Source organism: Xenia sp. Carnegie-2017, unplaced genomic scaffold (genome assembly GCF_021976095.1).
Source record: "Xenia sp. Carnegie-2017 unplaced genomic scaffold, XeniaSp_v1 HiC_scaffold_24, whole genome shotgun sequence".
NCBI classification, from domain to species: Eukaryota; Metazoa; Cnidaria; class Anthozoa; order Malacalcyonacea; family Xeniidae; genus Xenia; species Xenia sp. Carnegie-2017.
Window position 1 is genome coordinate 16,587,687 of NW_025813487.1, and position 15,482 is coordinate 16,603,168.

Here is a 15,482-nt window from a genome sequence, read left to right on the forward strand (position 1 = left end):
TCAAAAAGTTACCTAATTTATCACACACTCTCAATCCTCGACAAAGAGATTATATTTCATTAAAACGAGAATTAAGAATATAATAATAGTCAACACTACCTCAAAACCATTGCCTGCATTGGAGATTCCTGGACTGTTTCCTTTCAGAAAATATTTAATTTTAGCTTCCTGCTTTGTTTTTAATTATTCAATAACATATTTTCTAAATTTATGACACATTCCTGTTCTGCAATGCCTTTATTGTTTATTTTCACTTATGTTGAGGTAGGCAAAAATTATAGAAAGAATTCTCCATGAATAGTTCTTCGCCTCTCCAAGATATCCATCCATTGGATATAAGATGATTGCGTTCTGCAGCATTCCCAGAGAAATGTGGATCCTATATGGTGTAGTAAAATATTTCATGTTTCAGAAATGCCAGTTCACTTAAATTTTGTTTAAATAACAACCATGCACTTACTAAAATCAAAAAGTACTTTTTTTCATTGCTCATTGCAACCCCCAATAAAGCTTTGGATGAAGCATCAGAATTACCTCCTGTGCACGCATAAAGTAAATCAAACAATGATCTTTGACAAAAAAATTGAATTCAAATTGTTTCATAGCAAGATAATACTTCAAAGGATTCAGCCGACTTTACCAATCATAACTGGCGAACCAAACTTCTCAAAATGTGACATGAGCTCTTCAAATTTTGATTCAATCTCATGACCGCTTTGAATATGGATGATCTTGCAAGGAATCTGCAAAGAAAATACTCCAGTTTACACAATAATGACAAGTTAGATCTTTTTTGTGTGAAAGCACTCCATAAAACATGGGATTACTGCCTTCATTACATCATAACAGTGGTCCAGGAACAGACATATCTCGAATGAACCAATCCATTCTCTTGAATTGACAAAAGATGCTGGTTTGTCACCAATAGCAACAAGAGTTTCTTGAATAGTCAATAAGCTTGGAACATTCGAAAATTCCTTCATGGAACAACTGTGTTTAATCCAAGAGCACAAAGTTTGTAGAGTTCGATAGCCACATCCCCAGCCCTAAATATCATTAACATTAAACTGTGTTATTGGTCCATCCTAATTCATAAACAACTATTGCCTAAGTAAAATACTACACAATAATAATAAGCATTTAGGAAGAACCAACCATATCATTTTGACCATCACAACCATAATGGTAATACTCATACGATCCTTTCACTATTGAGTACTGGAAACATCCATTAGGAACTGACAAAGCTTTATGTACGTCAGTTAATAACGACATCCCATCTGTCTCCTCCACATTCCACACACAAATCTTCCACTGGAAATTGGAACTGTGTAGAATTCTCTTAAAAACAAGATACGCTTTGCGTACGATCAACAGATCTAAAAAGACACGTCACTGGAAAAATGGCGCGCGTCGCGTACATCACTCATGAAAAGCAATATTCTAAATCGGTTTGTTTCAAATAGACAGAAAATAAGTACGTATTCATTTAGTTTTGTGTTTCGGGATTTTGACCCAAAGGCCAAATAACTTCACGTCAAAAATTGGCCCCATTACGTGGACACATTTTTTTTAAGGCGAAACGAAATGGAAGGAAAACCAGAGAGTCTGGTGAAAAACCTTCCAATCAAAAGAAAACGTACTCAACAAGATAAGTAGTGGATATTTTTTTACTGGTTTTTAGTTATTTTTATTCAATTCAGTTCATTTTTGACGCGCTAAATTGTGCATGCAATGAAATGCGTTGGTCTCTAAACAAAAGTTCACGCTATTCTGCTCATTCCAATTACAACTAAAGCCAAATTTGAATTTTTTCAACTAAAACCTACACAAAGTTTGTTCCTATACGAGAATTTGGAAATTTAGTGTATGAATGAACAATGTATGATTTACAACCTAGCAAAGCAAAATATGTTTGCTTTGCTAGGTTGTAAATCATACATTGCAACCATATATTGTAATTTTGCTCACAGGCAGGCATTCCAAAATGTTGATTGTTTTTTATCCAACTCTCGATGTCGTTACAAAGTGTGATGATCGTAACTCGTGAACTCCTTACGTCCAGTTTCGATCTGTTTACAATCTGTGCATGACGGTAAATCAAAGTTCCTTTAATCCAATTTTGATCTGTGATGGTAACTGTGATGGTAACTGTGATGGTAACTCAAAGTTTCATCTTTCCAGATAGCGACTTTTGTTGAGATGCAAACGATGAATTCATTGTTCCTGGTGTATTGACTTTTTTTCAAGAATGTTTTGATGAATATAATCAACAATTTTTCATATGAATCATGAAAAGAAATTCCTTGAATTTCACAGTGCCTTACGTAGTTCATTTAAGAAGAAAATTTGGAAGCACCTTGATCAAGTTGAACTTAATTAGATTTGCTAAAGCTTGATATGTAACTGGACTGAACAGAAATAGCGTAAACCTTAAAGTTTTTTTTTGTTAAAAACTCTTCTCAAAACATGAGAATGGCGTTATTTTTCAAGATGCTACAGCTGCAAAGCGAAATACTTTTTAGAAGTAACTGAAAACAGTCTCAGACTTCATAAGAATCAAAACCACCGGAATTGCTATATATTCTCATTCTCTTATGAATATAAAGCATTACCAACTTAAACACAGTAGCGCAGCTATACCGTGTATATTGAATCTTCTTAATGAATATTAACTATATGGTTGGGAAAACGTTTTGTATATCTTAAAGAAACAAACACATACAATGTGCTGAAATGATATGTCGGTTAGCTACGCTACTGCTGAAGCTACCAACTATAAACCTGTATTGTTGTTTCATCATTTTCATCATCTGTCCAAGGGTTGTTCCTCCTTCCATGGTTTTTAGTCGGTTAACTCCTGTCTCAGCAATCCTCATATGGTATAGTCACAACTGTCATCACATCATCGATGTAAACTCTCACTAGAATGGTTTGTAGTAACTAGAACCACCGTCGTAATGTCCTTTAAATGTCATCTCCATTCTGCATCATAAACATTTTCATGTATTATTGTTATAATTCTTATTCATTGGAAAATATACCATTTCAAAGTCAATAGTCAATATCCACTTACCGAGAACCGTCGCATCCTCATTCAGTAGCGATCTTTTAGTAGAGCTTTAATTGAAAGATGTTTATACGGCTTCAATTTAATCCAAACTGTAATAACCATTGCCGTTTAAGTGTTGATGTAGAATGGATTCCCGTTAAATGTAGTTGATCGCACACACCACAGCGGGGCCCCAAAGCTGTCATATGTACAAAAAACTACAATCGCAAGGAATTTAAACTACAAACAGCATTTCACTTTCCGCAGCAAAGTTATTCGCCATTTCGTTATCACAGGTTTTCTCCCCAAAGCATTTCAGTGACTTGTGTTTAAGTGCAAACGTTTATATATGCTCTGAGTAGCCTCGATTTCACGACATAAAACGCATTTTCCTTTGATTGGCTTAATAGAAATAAATCAGGACTTAAACAACAAAACTTAGTTCATTTTTTTGACAAACATGTATGATTAGGGATGAATGAAACAAAAGAATGCCATTGAGATTGCTTAAAAACACCTTAAACAACATAACTAAGCAAACCAATCAAAACTTCCTTTGTTCTTTTTTGAAATGCAGACAAATCAATAAGATTATTGAAAGAGAATTAAATAAAAGTTGACCTTCTAGTTTCTAAAGAGGATTTCTACAGGGCGTATCGAAAGCTGCTAATCTTTGGAAGAAGCCAATTACATGCGACCGCGGGCAGCCGGAATTCAGCCAGGCGTTAAATTATTTTGGCAAATGGAAATGATTCAATACTATCATCAAATAAATCTACACGAGCAATTTCAATATATTGATTTAATAGCCATGCAAAGCGTATAAAATTAAAATAACCAATTTGGTTTTGCTAAAACCTTTCAAATCTAGCCATCACTTAAATAAAAATGCCGCCATGAAAAGTATGAATTTATTCGAAGATCTTTTCATATTCTAAAGTCATTGAGCTTCGTAAATTAACATTTATTTTATTAATGAAATATACATAACATTACATACACTAAATTCACAGACACTTGACAAAAAGAAGTCATAGAAATGTTAAAGACCAGCTTCAATTTTAATGATTCAAATGCAAATAAAACGTCCCTTCAACAGACCAGCCAAACCTGTTGGAGAGCCGTCCAATGTTCTTTAAGATGACGGTAAGTGTGGTTTGAACCACCCAGCCAAGAAGTTTAAACCACCTTACAAGTCATATAATTCACATTACTTTTCATTAATGATGATGTTTATTTGTGGACAAATTATTTCGCTGGTTGAAAAATTTTCTCGACTCTATAATTCTCATATATCGACATTCACAAAAAACAAGCATACGCCACACAATTGTGTTTAGTTAAATTCATAAAATCTAATAGTATAGAAGTAAACAAAGCATTATAAAATTCTTTATAGCTACCTAAACTACCAGTAAATAAAGCACATAAATTATATTTTTTGATTCCAAGGGAACATTGACTATTTTCAATAACGAGTTAGTTCGTCTTGATGCCGATCCCGCGGAATTTTTTTTACTTTTTCGTCGTTTTTGTCGTCTTCGTTGTTTTTGTCGCGACTCGCTGACTAGTAGACGATGTTGGTTTGGTTGTGGATCGTGCACCTCCGCCTGCTGCCGTGGTGGTACGTGAAGTTGTCGAGGAAGTACGAGTAGGTCCGCTGGTTGTGGACGGTCCTGATATTCTTGAAGTTGTAGAATGTGATGTTGTGGTGGATTTTGGTGTACTGGGTCTTGAAGTCGTTGTTTTAGTTGTTGTCACTCGTTTTTTGGTCAGCCCAGAAGACTCTTCTCCATGCGCAGTAGTGTGACCAACGGTCTTCTTTGCTTTAGATGTAGGAGTAGCCGCTCTAGGGGTGGCAGCTCTCGGGTGGCAACACTAGACTTCTTCGAAACAGACTTCTTGTGCGATCCCGGTGAGGATTGGCTATCTTTCAAATCAATACCAGAACCATCGCGAGATAGATTACCTCTTGTAGTGCGGAATGAGCCCAGTGCTTGTCCAGAAGAATCTGGAGATGTGGTATGATATAGATCAACGTTTGTTCGACCCTCAGCTAAAATATCAATAGGAATTATTGATGATTTCACTTGTGAAAACAACATCAATGTGAAAGATAAGGACTAATTATTGAATAATCAGCTTGTGAGCAGAATTTTAGAAAAACTGTTCGCCTACCTCTAGAAGGATCCTCAGAGAAATTGCTGAGAAATTCTTTGAGAGTAACCCATCCTCCACCAACACGCACCATCACTGTGCTTCGCAAAATTCGTAGAAGACGAAGTTTCTGAGATTCGCCAAACTACATAAGTACATAAAAAATGTAAAGAAAAGAAAAGATTTTCACCTGAAAAAAAGAACACTGTCATCGTTCACTCACTCTATATTTTCTTTCGCCAACTTTCGTCACTTCAAAATTTGGGGGACAATCACATTCGGTAATTAGTCGCTCAATTTCATCGTCGATTTGTTCTGCCTCGGTCAGCGGTTTGTTTGACTTTTTCTAAAAGAAAAATACAACATAGAGTATTAGAGATGTTTCAATCGGACATTCAGATTAGGTCGGGCTTTTACAAGAAAATTGATCGGTACAACAAAAGCTACCTTAAACATTGTAATTTTGTGACGATAAGGTGAAAATGTACTCAAAGAAGGTAATCTGGAATCACTAAAAGAGTCAGGTTGAACTCTCGAATAGGTATGAATAACAAAAGTCATTGGAACCGCATAAAAAGCCTTAGTTTCATAAATCTCTTCCATTTCATCTGAACTGGACAAATCGTCTACTTCATTGTTATTCGGTAAACAAAGACCAGGTCCAGGACCTTCGTACGCAGCCATAAAAACCATCTTGAATTGTGAACGAAAATGATGAAGCAACGAAGATTTGAGAACAGTGTACGAAAGAACAGCGACAATAATGAAATAATTCTTTAAGTTGATAAATATTGCTTTTATAAAAAAAATGCGTGTGTGATGTGTGAACACGGAAAAGAAATAATATCAAAAATAAAAGAAAATATTCCGGTCCAATATTTACAATAAAACTCATTGACTTTACTTTATCTATATCAATGATCTAGCCAACACAAAAGATAGTTGAATAGTAATATTGGACATAGAAAAACAACACTTCAGGACACAAAGTATCGTCTTGGTTACTCAAGAGAAAAAAACGTCGATTAAGGCATATCTTTTTTAAACAAACGAAATTCATTGTATGTTTTCGTCGTTCTTCGACAGACATAACAAGTTCTCAAGCTAAACACGTCATTTTATGCGATGTAATCACCGCGGTACTTACAGCTTTCAACGCGGAAACAAAATCTTTGTACGAGATAAGACCACGTCTTTCTATTTTTCTCGCCACCAATTGAAGTTCCCATCGTTCACAAGGGAAATCTACAGAGAAATTGAACATGATATTTTCATATGAAAATGGCCGCCAACTTCAAGATTGCCAAGATATTCGACGAAAACTTACTTGACGCCAAAAGACCGTTGATGAACTGTTCACGTGATAATTTGCCATCATGATCGTGATCATAAGCTCGGAAGATATCCAAAACACGTGACTTGCTATCATGAAGCCAATGGTTGAACTTCATGAAAAAAAAAATAAAAACTTACTTATGAATGGTTTTGGTTAAAATGACTGTAATAATATGACAAACAAAGCATGAAAATACATTCAAGTCTATTGCTGGACAAAACATACTCGTTTCTTCCACTCCTCAAAGCTAAATTTCGCAGCGAGCTTCTTCTGTGTGATGTAATCTAACTTCTCTTGTATTCGGCGCATGCGCTCAAGAGACAACAACCATAGACGTTGCCAATGTTTTGCTAAATTTGCACGCGCTGGGCTCTTGTCTCGAGTGAAAGAATGTCCACGACTGAATACGGGTTGACTCGATTGAGAGGTACGGGAAGTTCGCGTTCTACTCCACGCAGGTCGTATTTTGCTGGGAGAATCACGTTTCTGAGAATCCGTGGCCGGTTGTCGACGCTTTGATGAACGCATGATTTTATCGTAGTCCGGTTGTCGAGTCGTCAAATTGTCTTGGAATTCCTGCAGACATTATGGTTTAGTTTTCAATTAGTGCAAACAAACAACACAATATTTTGAATTACTTTATGTTTATTATATAACCTTATGTTCATCAAGTAAGGCCTTTAACTTTTCAATATTATCTTCTGGTAATGGTTGGGCTTCCTTTTCTTCAAGAACACTTTCCTTCTCCTTCACCCAAACCGATAGTTCTTGAATTAATTGCCTCTCGTCTTCTATTAATTTCAGGTGCTCGTCAAGTCTCGTCTTTCGTTGATTTGTCCAGCCGTTAATTTCTTGCCAGCGTTTCTTAAGTCTGGTCAACAGCGTCTGAACTGTATGTGTCCCACTGGGATGACAGAATCTCAGGATCATTTCACCTTTTTTAATGGTTGACTTCACGTTAGCTTCTTCTGATTGCAGTTCTGGAAGCACTTCCTGAAATAATGGAAAACAAAAACTAGAGATCCAAAGACAGTGTAAATTTTCAAAAAACATCGCGTTTTCACTCGCAATTTGAATCAAGCATACTTCTGCCATTCTGACTTACAATATAAGCTAAAGTTAAACATGTTTATACATTTTTAATTAGTTGGTATCTTTTACAATAACTCTCTCGTTAACATCATGAAAAAAAGTAGCCATTGGCTGCATGGCGAACAAAGATCATCTGCTTTTCTCGCGTCGTTTAATGTTGAAATAAATGAGTCCATGCAAGACTTTACAGTTTTAACAATGATAACAATTAACAAGCCAACCCATTAGTCTCGTCTAAATTAAACCCCACTTTTAACCCTTATCTAATGAAATTTTAATTCATTCACTGTTCATTAAAAATGATAGTTATACATCACGAAGGTATAAGAAATGAAGAAAAATTACGTCACAGTTTAGTCCACAGTAATAGTTGTAAATTAAATAAACGATGTGTACAAACCTTCATTTCTTCAATTTGCTTATTCACACCATCGATGTTTTCTGCAACAGGACCCATTGATCGTAGTTTTGCTTCTATTCCTTTCAAAAATGCCAACTCCGTCTTCGCTCCATTTTCAAATTCTTTTGCCAATGTCAAAGCGTTTTCAAGTCGTTCTTCCTTTGTGTTTGACATCGTTGTTAGTGCATTCCATCTTGCAACGAGATCATCAAGAGTCTCCTTTAAGCTGGCAGGATCTTCGATCTTTTGTTCGTCAACACATTGTTTGCCTGCCTTTATTACGGAGTTGTAGGTCTTTTGACTGCTGACAAGATCACGTTGAAACGCCTGTATAAATGTCAAGTCAAAGCAATTTGAAAATGGAATGACCATAAGACAAAAAATCAACTATCAGTTAAAGATTGTCAAGTATACCCTAAAGCATTTTAATTGAGGAATAAAAATTTTACCTTGTGATTATCTATTAGTATAAGAACTGTCTGTGTATCTCCCATGATTGCCGTCTCGCTCGAGAGACCTGGTTCGACTCTCTCCAGCCAATCAAATAATGACTGAAGAGCATCTTGGAACATACCAGTAAAGAGTAAAGCTTCCTCTAGTTTTTGTTGTCTGAAGATAAACAAACGTAAATAAGTTTCAAGGTCGACTTACAAGATACATTAGGTTGTTTGAAGGTTGACCAAAGGATGCATTAGGTTATTTGAAGGTTTACTATAGGATACATTAGGTTATTTGAAGGTTGACTTTTGAACACATTAGGCTATTTAAAGGTCGACCATAGGACACATTAGGTTTTTTGAAGGTTGACTATAGGATACATTAGGTTAGTTAAAGGTTGACTATTGTACCGTTCAACAGACAGTGCACAAAGACCATCCCATTTCTCCTTCAATTCAGCAATCTTTGCTTCAACAATAACCGCGTCATCAACCTCGCCGCGATCGATAAGAACTTTACCCGACTTTATAGCAACGTCCATTTTGGCTTGCTGTGGACCAAGCGTGCTTTGGAAAACCTGCAAAATAATAATAAATAAATCAATTTGAACTGAAGCTGTAGAATTTTATATTGGGTTGACAACTTCAACAACATTACCTTGTGTTTTTTAAGTTGAAGTTTCAATACTACAGGATCCGCGCCAATATTTTCTTCGGACTTTAACTGTTTATCAGCCTCATTCATGAAAGCTATCATGTCATCGTACGATCCAAAGAATTTCTTCGAAGCTCTGTGATTATCATCGATGTTTTTCTTCGTGTGATTCAAACGGTTCAATAACTCACGCCATTGCCTGTCGAGGTCGGCCATATCATCGAAGATTTTCACAGCATCATCTTGTATACACGAACTAGTGATTGAATAACTTAAACCACGCAGCTCTCTGTATGGTTCCTTGCGTTCATCAACCTTTGTTGCACATGCCTTGGAAAACGAATTATAAGTTAGTCCGACATACATTTCCGGAAAATATATCAAAATTGCAGATTGAACAATGAGATGTGAGTGCTATTGTGAAGAAGCAGAGGGGTGCGTTTGTGAAAGCAAAGATATGAATGTATACATTACCATAAACTTATTCTTTTGTTCATCAACTTTATCAAACACAACACTAATAAACTCCAATGATAAGAGTTCAACTTTAATCTCGGTAAACCACGTGATCATGTCATCACAGCCTCCACGTAGCCCTGTCGCCATTTCCAAAGCACGCTCCAGCTTCTTCTGTTCTTCCTCGGTTTTTGACGTTATCTCGTCCCAGGTTCTTTTAACCTCATTCTGCATGTTACGTAATGTGTCGGCGACAGCTGGATCACTCGTGAGCAACAATTCACTGCTTGTTGACATAATCATTTCGTATTTAGGAGCTCGAGAAGTCACTTGTTGTGCGAATTCCTGTGATATCATAGAAATATAATGTTAACAAACACTGTTTTGCAAACTCTATTCATGGTCTTTCCTCTGACGCTCCTGCTTAAGCTTTAGCGAGGTAGGAACGTCAAAAAAGTCCTGGTACGAAATTAACACTGCTGTAGTACTACTCACACGCATTGTAAACTCATGGAAATCATTCCTACCTCATGTTTTGTAATCTGTTTCTCGCATGTTTCAGGCAATCCTCCGAGCGGTCTTCTCTGTTTCAAATATTCTCTTGCTTCCTTCAACCAACCCAACATATCACGGACCTCGCTCATAAAGTCACGTGCCATCGTTAATGAGTCAGTAAGATCTTGTTCCCGTTTTGCCGATTTAGCCAAAAGTTCTTGCCATCCATTTTGAAGCTCGTCGATTTTATTCTTGAGGACAGCCGTATCCATTTTTGTTTTTCCAGACTCCAACAGTTTTTCAGCAGCTTCCGTTATGCTCTGAACTGTGGGCTCATGAGCACTGATCTCATTCTGAATAATCTAAAATATGGAAAAAAGGAATCATGTAGGTATTTAGACATTCTAACTTTGTGTTGGAGTTATCATTTGTCTTCTGATAAATAGACAAAGAAAATGACGTAAAAATATAAAATTACGTCATCTCACCTTGTGTTTAGACATTTCCACTTCGATTGATCTGACGTCACCGTTCGGTTTCCGCTCCAATTCTTTATCCAATGTGTGATTTGTGTGGTCTATCCAAGCTAATAATTCATCCAAGGCAAGCTGAAACTGTCCTAAAGCAAGCAAAGCTTCTTCCAGTTTCTGTTGTCTTTCCGTAACGGTAACACGTAATGCCTTCCATCTTTCATTCATGTCTTTCAAATGCGTTTGAACAAGTGGTATGTCTTCCTTGCGACATTTATCAATCAACGCTTCTCCATGTTGATTTGCTGTCGTAACGTGCACCTGCTGCTCCGGGATTTCACGTTGTAATTCCTAAAAAATCAAAGGTAATGGGATAAGATTAGTAGTAGCAGTAGTAGCAGTAGAATTTATTAGCCACTTCCCAGAAAGGGCTTTTCAGTGAACTATTACAAGTTTAAAAACTATTTTAAAAAATAAGTACTATTTTACAAAAATTATTTCAGATAATGTACATACAACATAATGTAATTATTTTAGCAAGTTCTACCATATTTCAGTCAAGAATCTAAAAATTTGTTCAATAAAATCATCTTCAAAATTCTTTTTTAAAAATGAACAAATTTTCTTTATGGATATTGTTTTCAATACTATAGTTCCACAGATCAATAGCTCTAACTAAAAAGGATGGTTGACCTGTGGATGTTAAATCTTTCAATTGATAAGAGAGACAAAAGTCACAAGTCACTACATACCCTATGTGCATCAAGTTGTTGTTTCACCGACTTAGCATCAGATCCTACAGACGGAACTTCTTCCAATTTCTTCTCCGTAATATCAAGCCATTCGCAAACAGCACCGTGTGAACTTTCAAAAAGTTCTGCTAGTTTAAATACTTCGGCAAGATCGTTGGTTCGTGATTTGCATGTATTCTCGATAACATCCCAAAGATCACTGATTTCTGTCACAGCATTTTGGACAACGAGCTTATCGGACTGACCGCAGTTGGCAACGAGAACTGGACTTGTCTGACAGATTGTGTTTATTTGATCTTCATGGCTATCTAGTTCTTTGCTAAGCTCCTAAAGAATTAAATCAAATATTTAAATGCATTTTCAACTATCATTATTTCATAGAATGAAATGATTTCAAAAAAAAGAAAACCTTTCATAGAAAAGAAATCCAATTCTCTACCTGGTGTTCCTGTATTTGTTCCTCGACATGCGTTAGTTCCGCTGCGGGGGGATCTTGTGTATCCAAATGTCCTTTAACACTCTTCAATGCAATTCTCAATTGTTCAACACCTTCCCAGAACTTTTCACATGCCTCTAAGACATTATCCAAAGCAAGCTGACGTTCGCTAGACAATGTCTCGTTTTCGAGATAAAGACTTTTCACTCGTCCCATTTTTTCTGTCATCAACTCGGCCGTACTGGTGCCAGGATTTGATTGGACGGCAAGCTCAACTTCCTTACTCGTTTCCTCTAACACTTTTTGATCGTCCAGGATTTCCTTGCTTAAATCCTGCAAAAAAACTAACGTTAGGCTATCGACAAACAATTTATAATATCTAGGTTTTATTGCATACCTCGTGAGCACCTATCTGCTCCTTCACAATATCGCTGTAGATGGCCAACGGTTCCAGATTATTTAATTCTTCTTTGCGTTTTTCAAGATGTGTAATCAACTCTTCCAAAGACAACTGAAGTTGTTCCTCTTGCTGTAAAGTCATACCCACTTGAATACCGCGCTTTTCAATCTCAGCTCGTAGAGCCTGGTATCTATCTTTATTTCTCTCCAGTTCTTTCTCCACTTCAGCTACTTCGTCAGCACTACAGTGTTTAGCAAGATCTGCATGCGTATCGGCATAGTTGATCATAAGTGGTGATAAAACTGTGATACTTTCTTGTATTGCCTGACGATAGAGATGAGATTAAATATCAATTCACTATTTATAAAATAAACACAATGAAACGCGTGCGCTGATTGGTCTAGAGCTGTGTTTGCATTAGCCTGTGGAAAGCATATCCGAGCTCAACCAATCAAATCAATCAAAACAATCAATCAGTCAAAGAGAATTTGCAAATCGATCATGAATATATTTTAGAGGAAAAATTAAAATGTTTGCCTGTTTGCATTATTGTTATTTTATTAAAGAAATAGAAGATGTTTTTCATGTTTGCACTGGCTTATGAAAACGTCGGAGACGTTTGTGAAAACTCTCAAGCCTGTGCAAACACAGTAAACATCTTTTATTTCTTAATTGAAATATGTATTATGATAATACCAGTAGTCATGTGTACTCACTTTTATCCTCTCTTGTTCCACTTCAGCCGCTTGTCCCTTATTGTCCTCCAATTTTGTCATGTTTTCTTCAGCTCTGCTCAGTCTCGTCGTCACCTCGTTGATGATGTGCAAATATTGCTGAGTAAGCAATAAAAGTTCAACAAGTTGGGCTTGTCTTTTCGACGCTTGATCGTTGATTTGATCAAATCTTGTTTTTATATCATCAAATTTATGCTTCATGTCAGCGCCCTCCTCTTCTCCAAGAGCAATTAATATTGTCTGACCGCTTTCCAAGAGACTTTTGACGACGGGCTCATGTACTGCGATGTCATTGGATATAGGCTAAAGACGATAAAAATATCATAATTGTACTGGGGGTATAGTCGATGCAAATGACACCTAAATATAATTCTGTGTGTGAACAAAATCATTTTCTTAACATTGCTTACATTGAGTTCTTTAATTTGATCCTTCACTTTATCAGGTTTCGACGATGGTGCTTCAAGATTTGACAGTTTTGTTTCAGTAGCTGCCAACCATTCTTCGATGTTTTCCATGTTTTTTCTGAACTTCTCCAGCTGCTCTTTTCCAGTGAAAAGATCTTTTGCAACATCCTCCATCTTTGCATTCAAATTCTTCCATCTTATTTCTGTCTCTTGGACATTTTCCTCGATCATAGGAACGTGATCATCACAAACAATCTTCGTAAGTTTTAAACCAATATCTTGGAACTTCTTTAGATCTGGTTCTTTGTTTTGGAGAGACAATTGAACAGCCTAAATATGACAGAAATTCAGTTCAAGTCCTTTTGTTCATGATAATCCTGCAGTACACATTAGCACATGCTGGTACAAACAGGTACATATAGGTCAATCTGATATCTATAGCGGATTATACCTTCAGTTTTTCCTGTTTCGTTTCGTTATCTTCACATCCATCCAGTTCATTCATTGCGCTCTCCGCCACGTCAAACCATTCATCAAATGATGTTTTCATGGCGTTAAACAGCTCAGCAAGTTCTAAAGCATTATTTTGCTTTTCCTCGACTCCTTTAACTTTTTTCTCGACATTCCAATATCTTTCCTTCATATCCTCAAGTTTTTCCTCGATAACACCAACATCTTCATCGGTTGCAAATCCAAGAAGTGTCTTGCTCGCATCTTCAAGTTGCTCCATTTTTGGTTCACATGCATTGAACGTTTCAACAACATCACTGAATTCTTGAATCTGTTCCTTTATCTCGTCTGGTTTAGCTTTCACTTCAGAGAATGTTTTTTCCTTTGATTTTTTATCAATCTTTCGAAGATTATCCGTAAGTTCCTTGTTGAGATCAGAAAACTTTTGAGAGAGCTCTAACACCTCGTCCAATTGATTTCCTCGTTTTTCAACTAAACCAGTTAACTCATCCCATTGGTTGTTGATGTCGCGCATTACATCCTTGACTTCCTGTTTTTTCTCAACGTCAGCAGTTTTCAATAATTCATCAGCAGTTGCTTGTATCGATTTCAGAGTTTCTTCCTTTCCTTTTATCATTCGCATGATCAACTGAAAAATTATGAAAAGATTATTTGTCTGCAATATGTACAAGTAACATTCCACAACTTATTCATACTTGATTCTCTTTTATTTGAGCCTTCAAGACGTTAGGGTCAGCAGCGGAGACTGGTCCTTGAGACTCGTAGAGGTCGCGAGTCTCAGATAGCCAATCGAGAAGAGAATCGGCAGTTTCCTTGAATTTTCCAGATTGTAAAAGAGCTTGATCTAGTTTAGATTGTCTTTCCACTAAATTATGACTGATGGCCATCAGACGTTGATTTAGTTCGTCAATCACTTTGTCCAGCGGTGTTGCATCGGTATCTCTGTATCTGGCTGTGATGCCATATTTCAAATCTTGCAACGTTTGAATGTTCTCTTGAATCTTGGCAATCTCATTTTGACAAACCTGAAAGGTTATTTTGGTGCTTCAAGTAAACAATTTTATTGTGTACAGACTAACATTAACTTGTATGATTCACACATAGTTTTAACCATTGAACTAAATATATAACTGGAATGCTATCTTTAAATAAACATGCCTCAACTTGCGTGAAGCCAAATTCGTAATGTCACGCACATTAGCTTACTTTCATTGGGCAGTGGGTGAAAATATTGGGAATAAATTATAAATAGCTTGTTTCAAATTCAGTTCAATAATTTTACCTTGATCTCTTCGATTTCATTATTTATCTCATCCGAATCGCCACCGACTGGCTTATCGTTCATCTCACAAGTTTTTTCTTCCAATGAGGTAAGGTCTTTATCAACAGCATCTCGCTCTTCTTCAAACTTACCAAGCTCTGTCATGACGTAATCAACTTGCTCTTGTAATCCATCAACACTACTAGTAGCGTCATGATACTTCTGACCATTCGCAGAAATCTCTTTCACCAGAGATGGGTCGTTAGAAAATCCAACAGAAATCAAACGTTGACCACATCCATTAAATGTATTCATCAATTCAGCAGAGTCGTCTAGATGTTGTTTTAAAGCCTGATAAAAAAAGAGGAAAAGTCTACAATGATTATCATTAAAAAAATATCAAGGTTAGATATTAGAGAGATTAGCAAAATTACAGTTGATGTTAGAAGAACTACGACAAAAGCAATGTAT

General features: G+C 36.4%; 2 protein-coding genes across 2 annotated transcripts in view; both read right to left on the reverse strand.

Annotated features, from left to right (window-relative positions):
• Positions 1-34: 34 nt before the first annotated feature.
• LOC124451921 (ufm1-specific protease 1-like) lies at positions 35-1,388 on the reverse strand. Its single transcript, XM_047002523.1, has 5 exons — positions 1,156-1,388; positions 840-1,046; positions 641-743; positions 461-537; positions 35-379 (listed from the first exon to the last, which is right to left on the reverse strand). Exons 1-5 carry the CDS (start codon positions 1,273-1,275, stop codon positions 251-253), a joined length of 636 nt encoding a protein of 211 aa, XP_046858479.1. The 5' UTR covers positions 1,276-1,388; the 3' UTR covers positions 35-250.
• A 2,607-nt stretch (positions 1,389-3,995) lies between these two features.
• LOC124451674 (microtubule-actin cross-linking factor 1-like) overlaps positions 3,996-15,482 on the reverse strand; it is a 42,681-nt gene continuing 31,194 nt past the window's right edge. Inside the window, exons 44-65 of the mRNA XM_047002273.1 lie at positions 15,033-15,362; positions 14,446-14,775; positions 13,731-14,378; positions 13,283-13,609; positions 12,855-13,175; positions 12,136-12,462; positions 11,742-12,071; positions 11,303-11,629; positions 10,569-10,901; positions 10,113-10,442; positions 9,604-9,930; positions 9,133-9,459; positions 8,886-9,052; positions 8,487-8,646; positions 8,038-8,364; positions 7,203-7,538; positions 6,771-7,121; positions 6,537-6,654; positions 6,357-6,454; positions 5,433-5,555; positions 5,231-5,354; positions 3,996-5,108 (exon numbers count right to left, since the gene is read on the reverse strand). Of these exons, the coding sequence (XP_046858229.1) occupies positions 4,825-5,108; positions 5,231-5,354; positions 5,433-5,555; positions 6,357-6,454; positions 6,537-6,654; positions 6,771-7,121; positions 7,203-7,538; positions 8,038-8,364; positions 8,487-8,646; positions 8,886-9,052; positions 9,133-9,459; positions 9,604-9,930; positions 10,113-10,442; positions 10,569-10,901; positions 11,303-11,629; positions 11,742-12,071; positions 12,136-12,462; positions 12,855-13,175; positions 13,283-13,609; positions 13,731-14,378; positions 14,446-14,775; positions 15,033-15,362 (6,345 nt within the window). The 3' untranslated portion in view covers positions 3,996-4,824. The remainder of the gene's footprint in view (positions 5,109-5,230; positions 5,355-5,432; positions 5,556-6,356; positions 6,455-6,536; positions 6,655-6,770; positions 7,122-7,202; positions 7,539-8,037; positions 8,365-8,486; positions 8,647-8,885; positions 9,053-9,132; positions 9,460-9,603; positions 9,931-10,112; positions 10,443-10,568; positions 10,902-11,302; positions 11,630-11,741; positions 12,072-12,135; positions 12,463-12,854; positions 13,176-13,282; positions 13,610-13,730; positions 14,379-14,445; positions 14,776-15,032; positions 15,363-15,482) is intronic.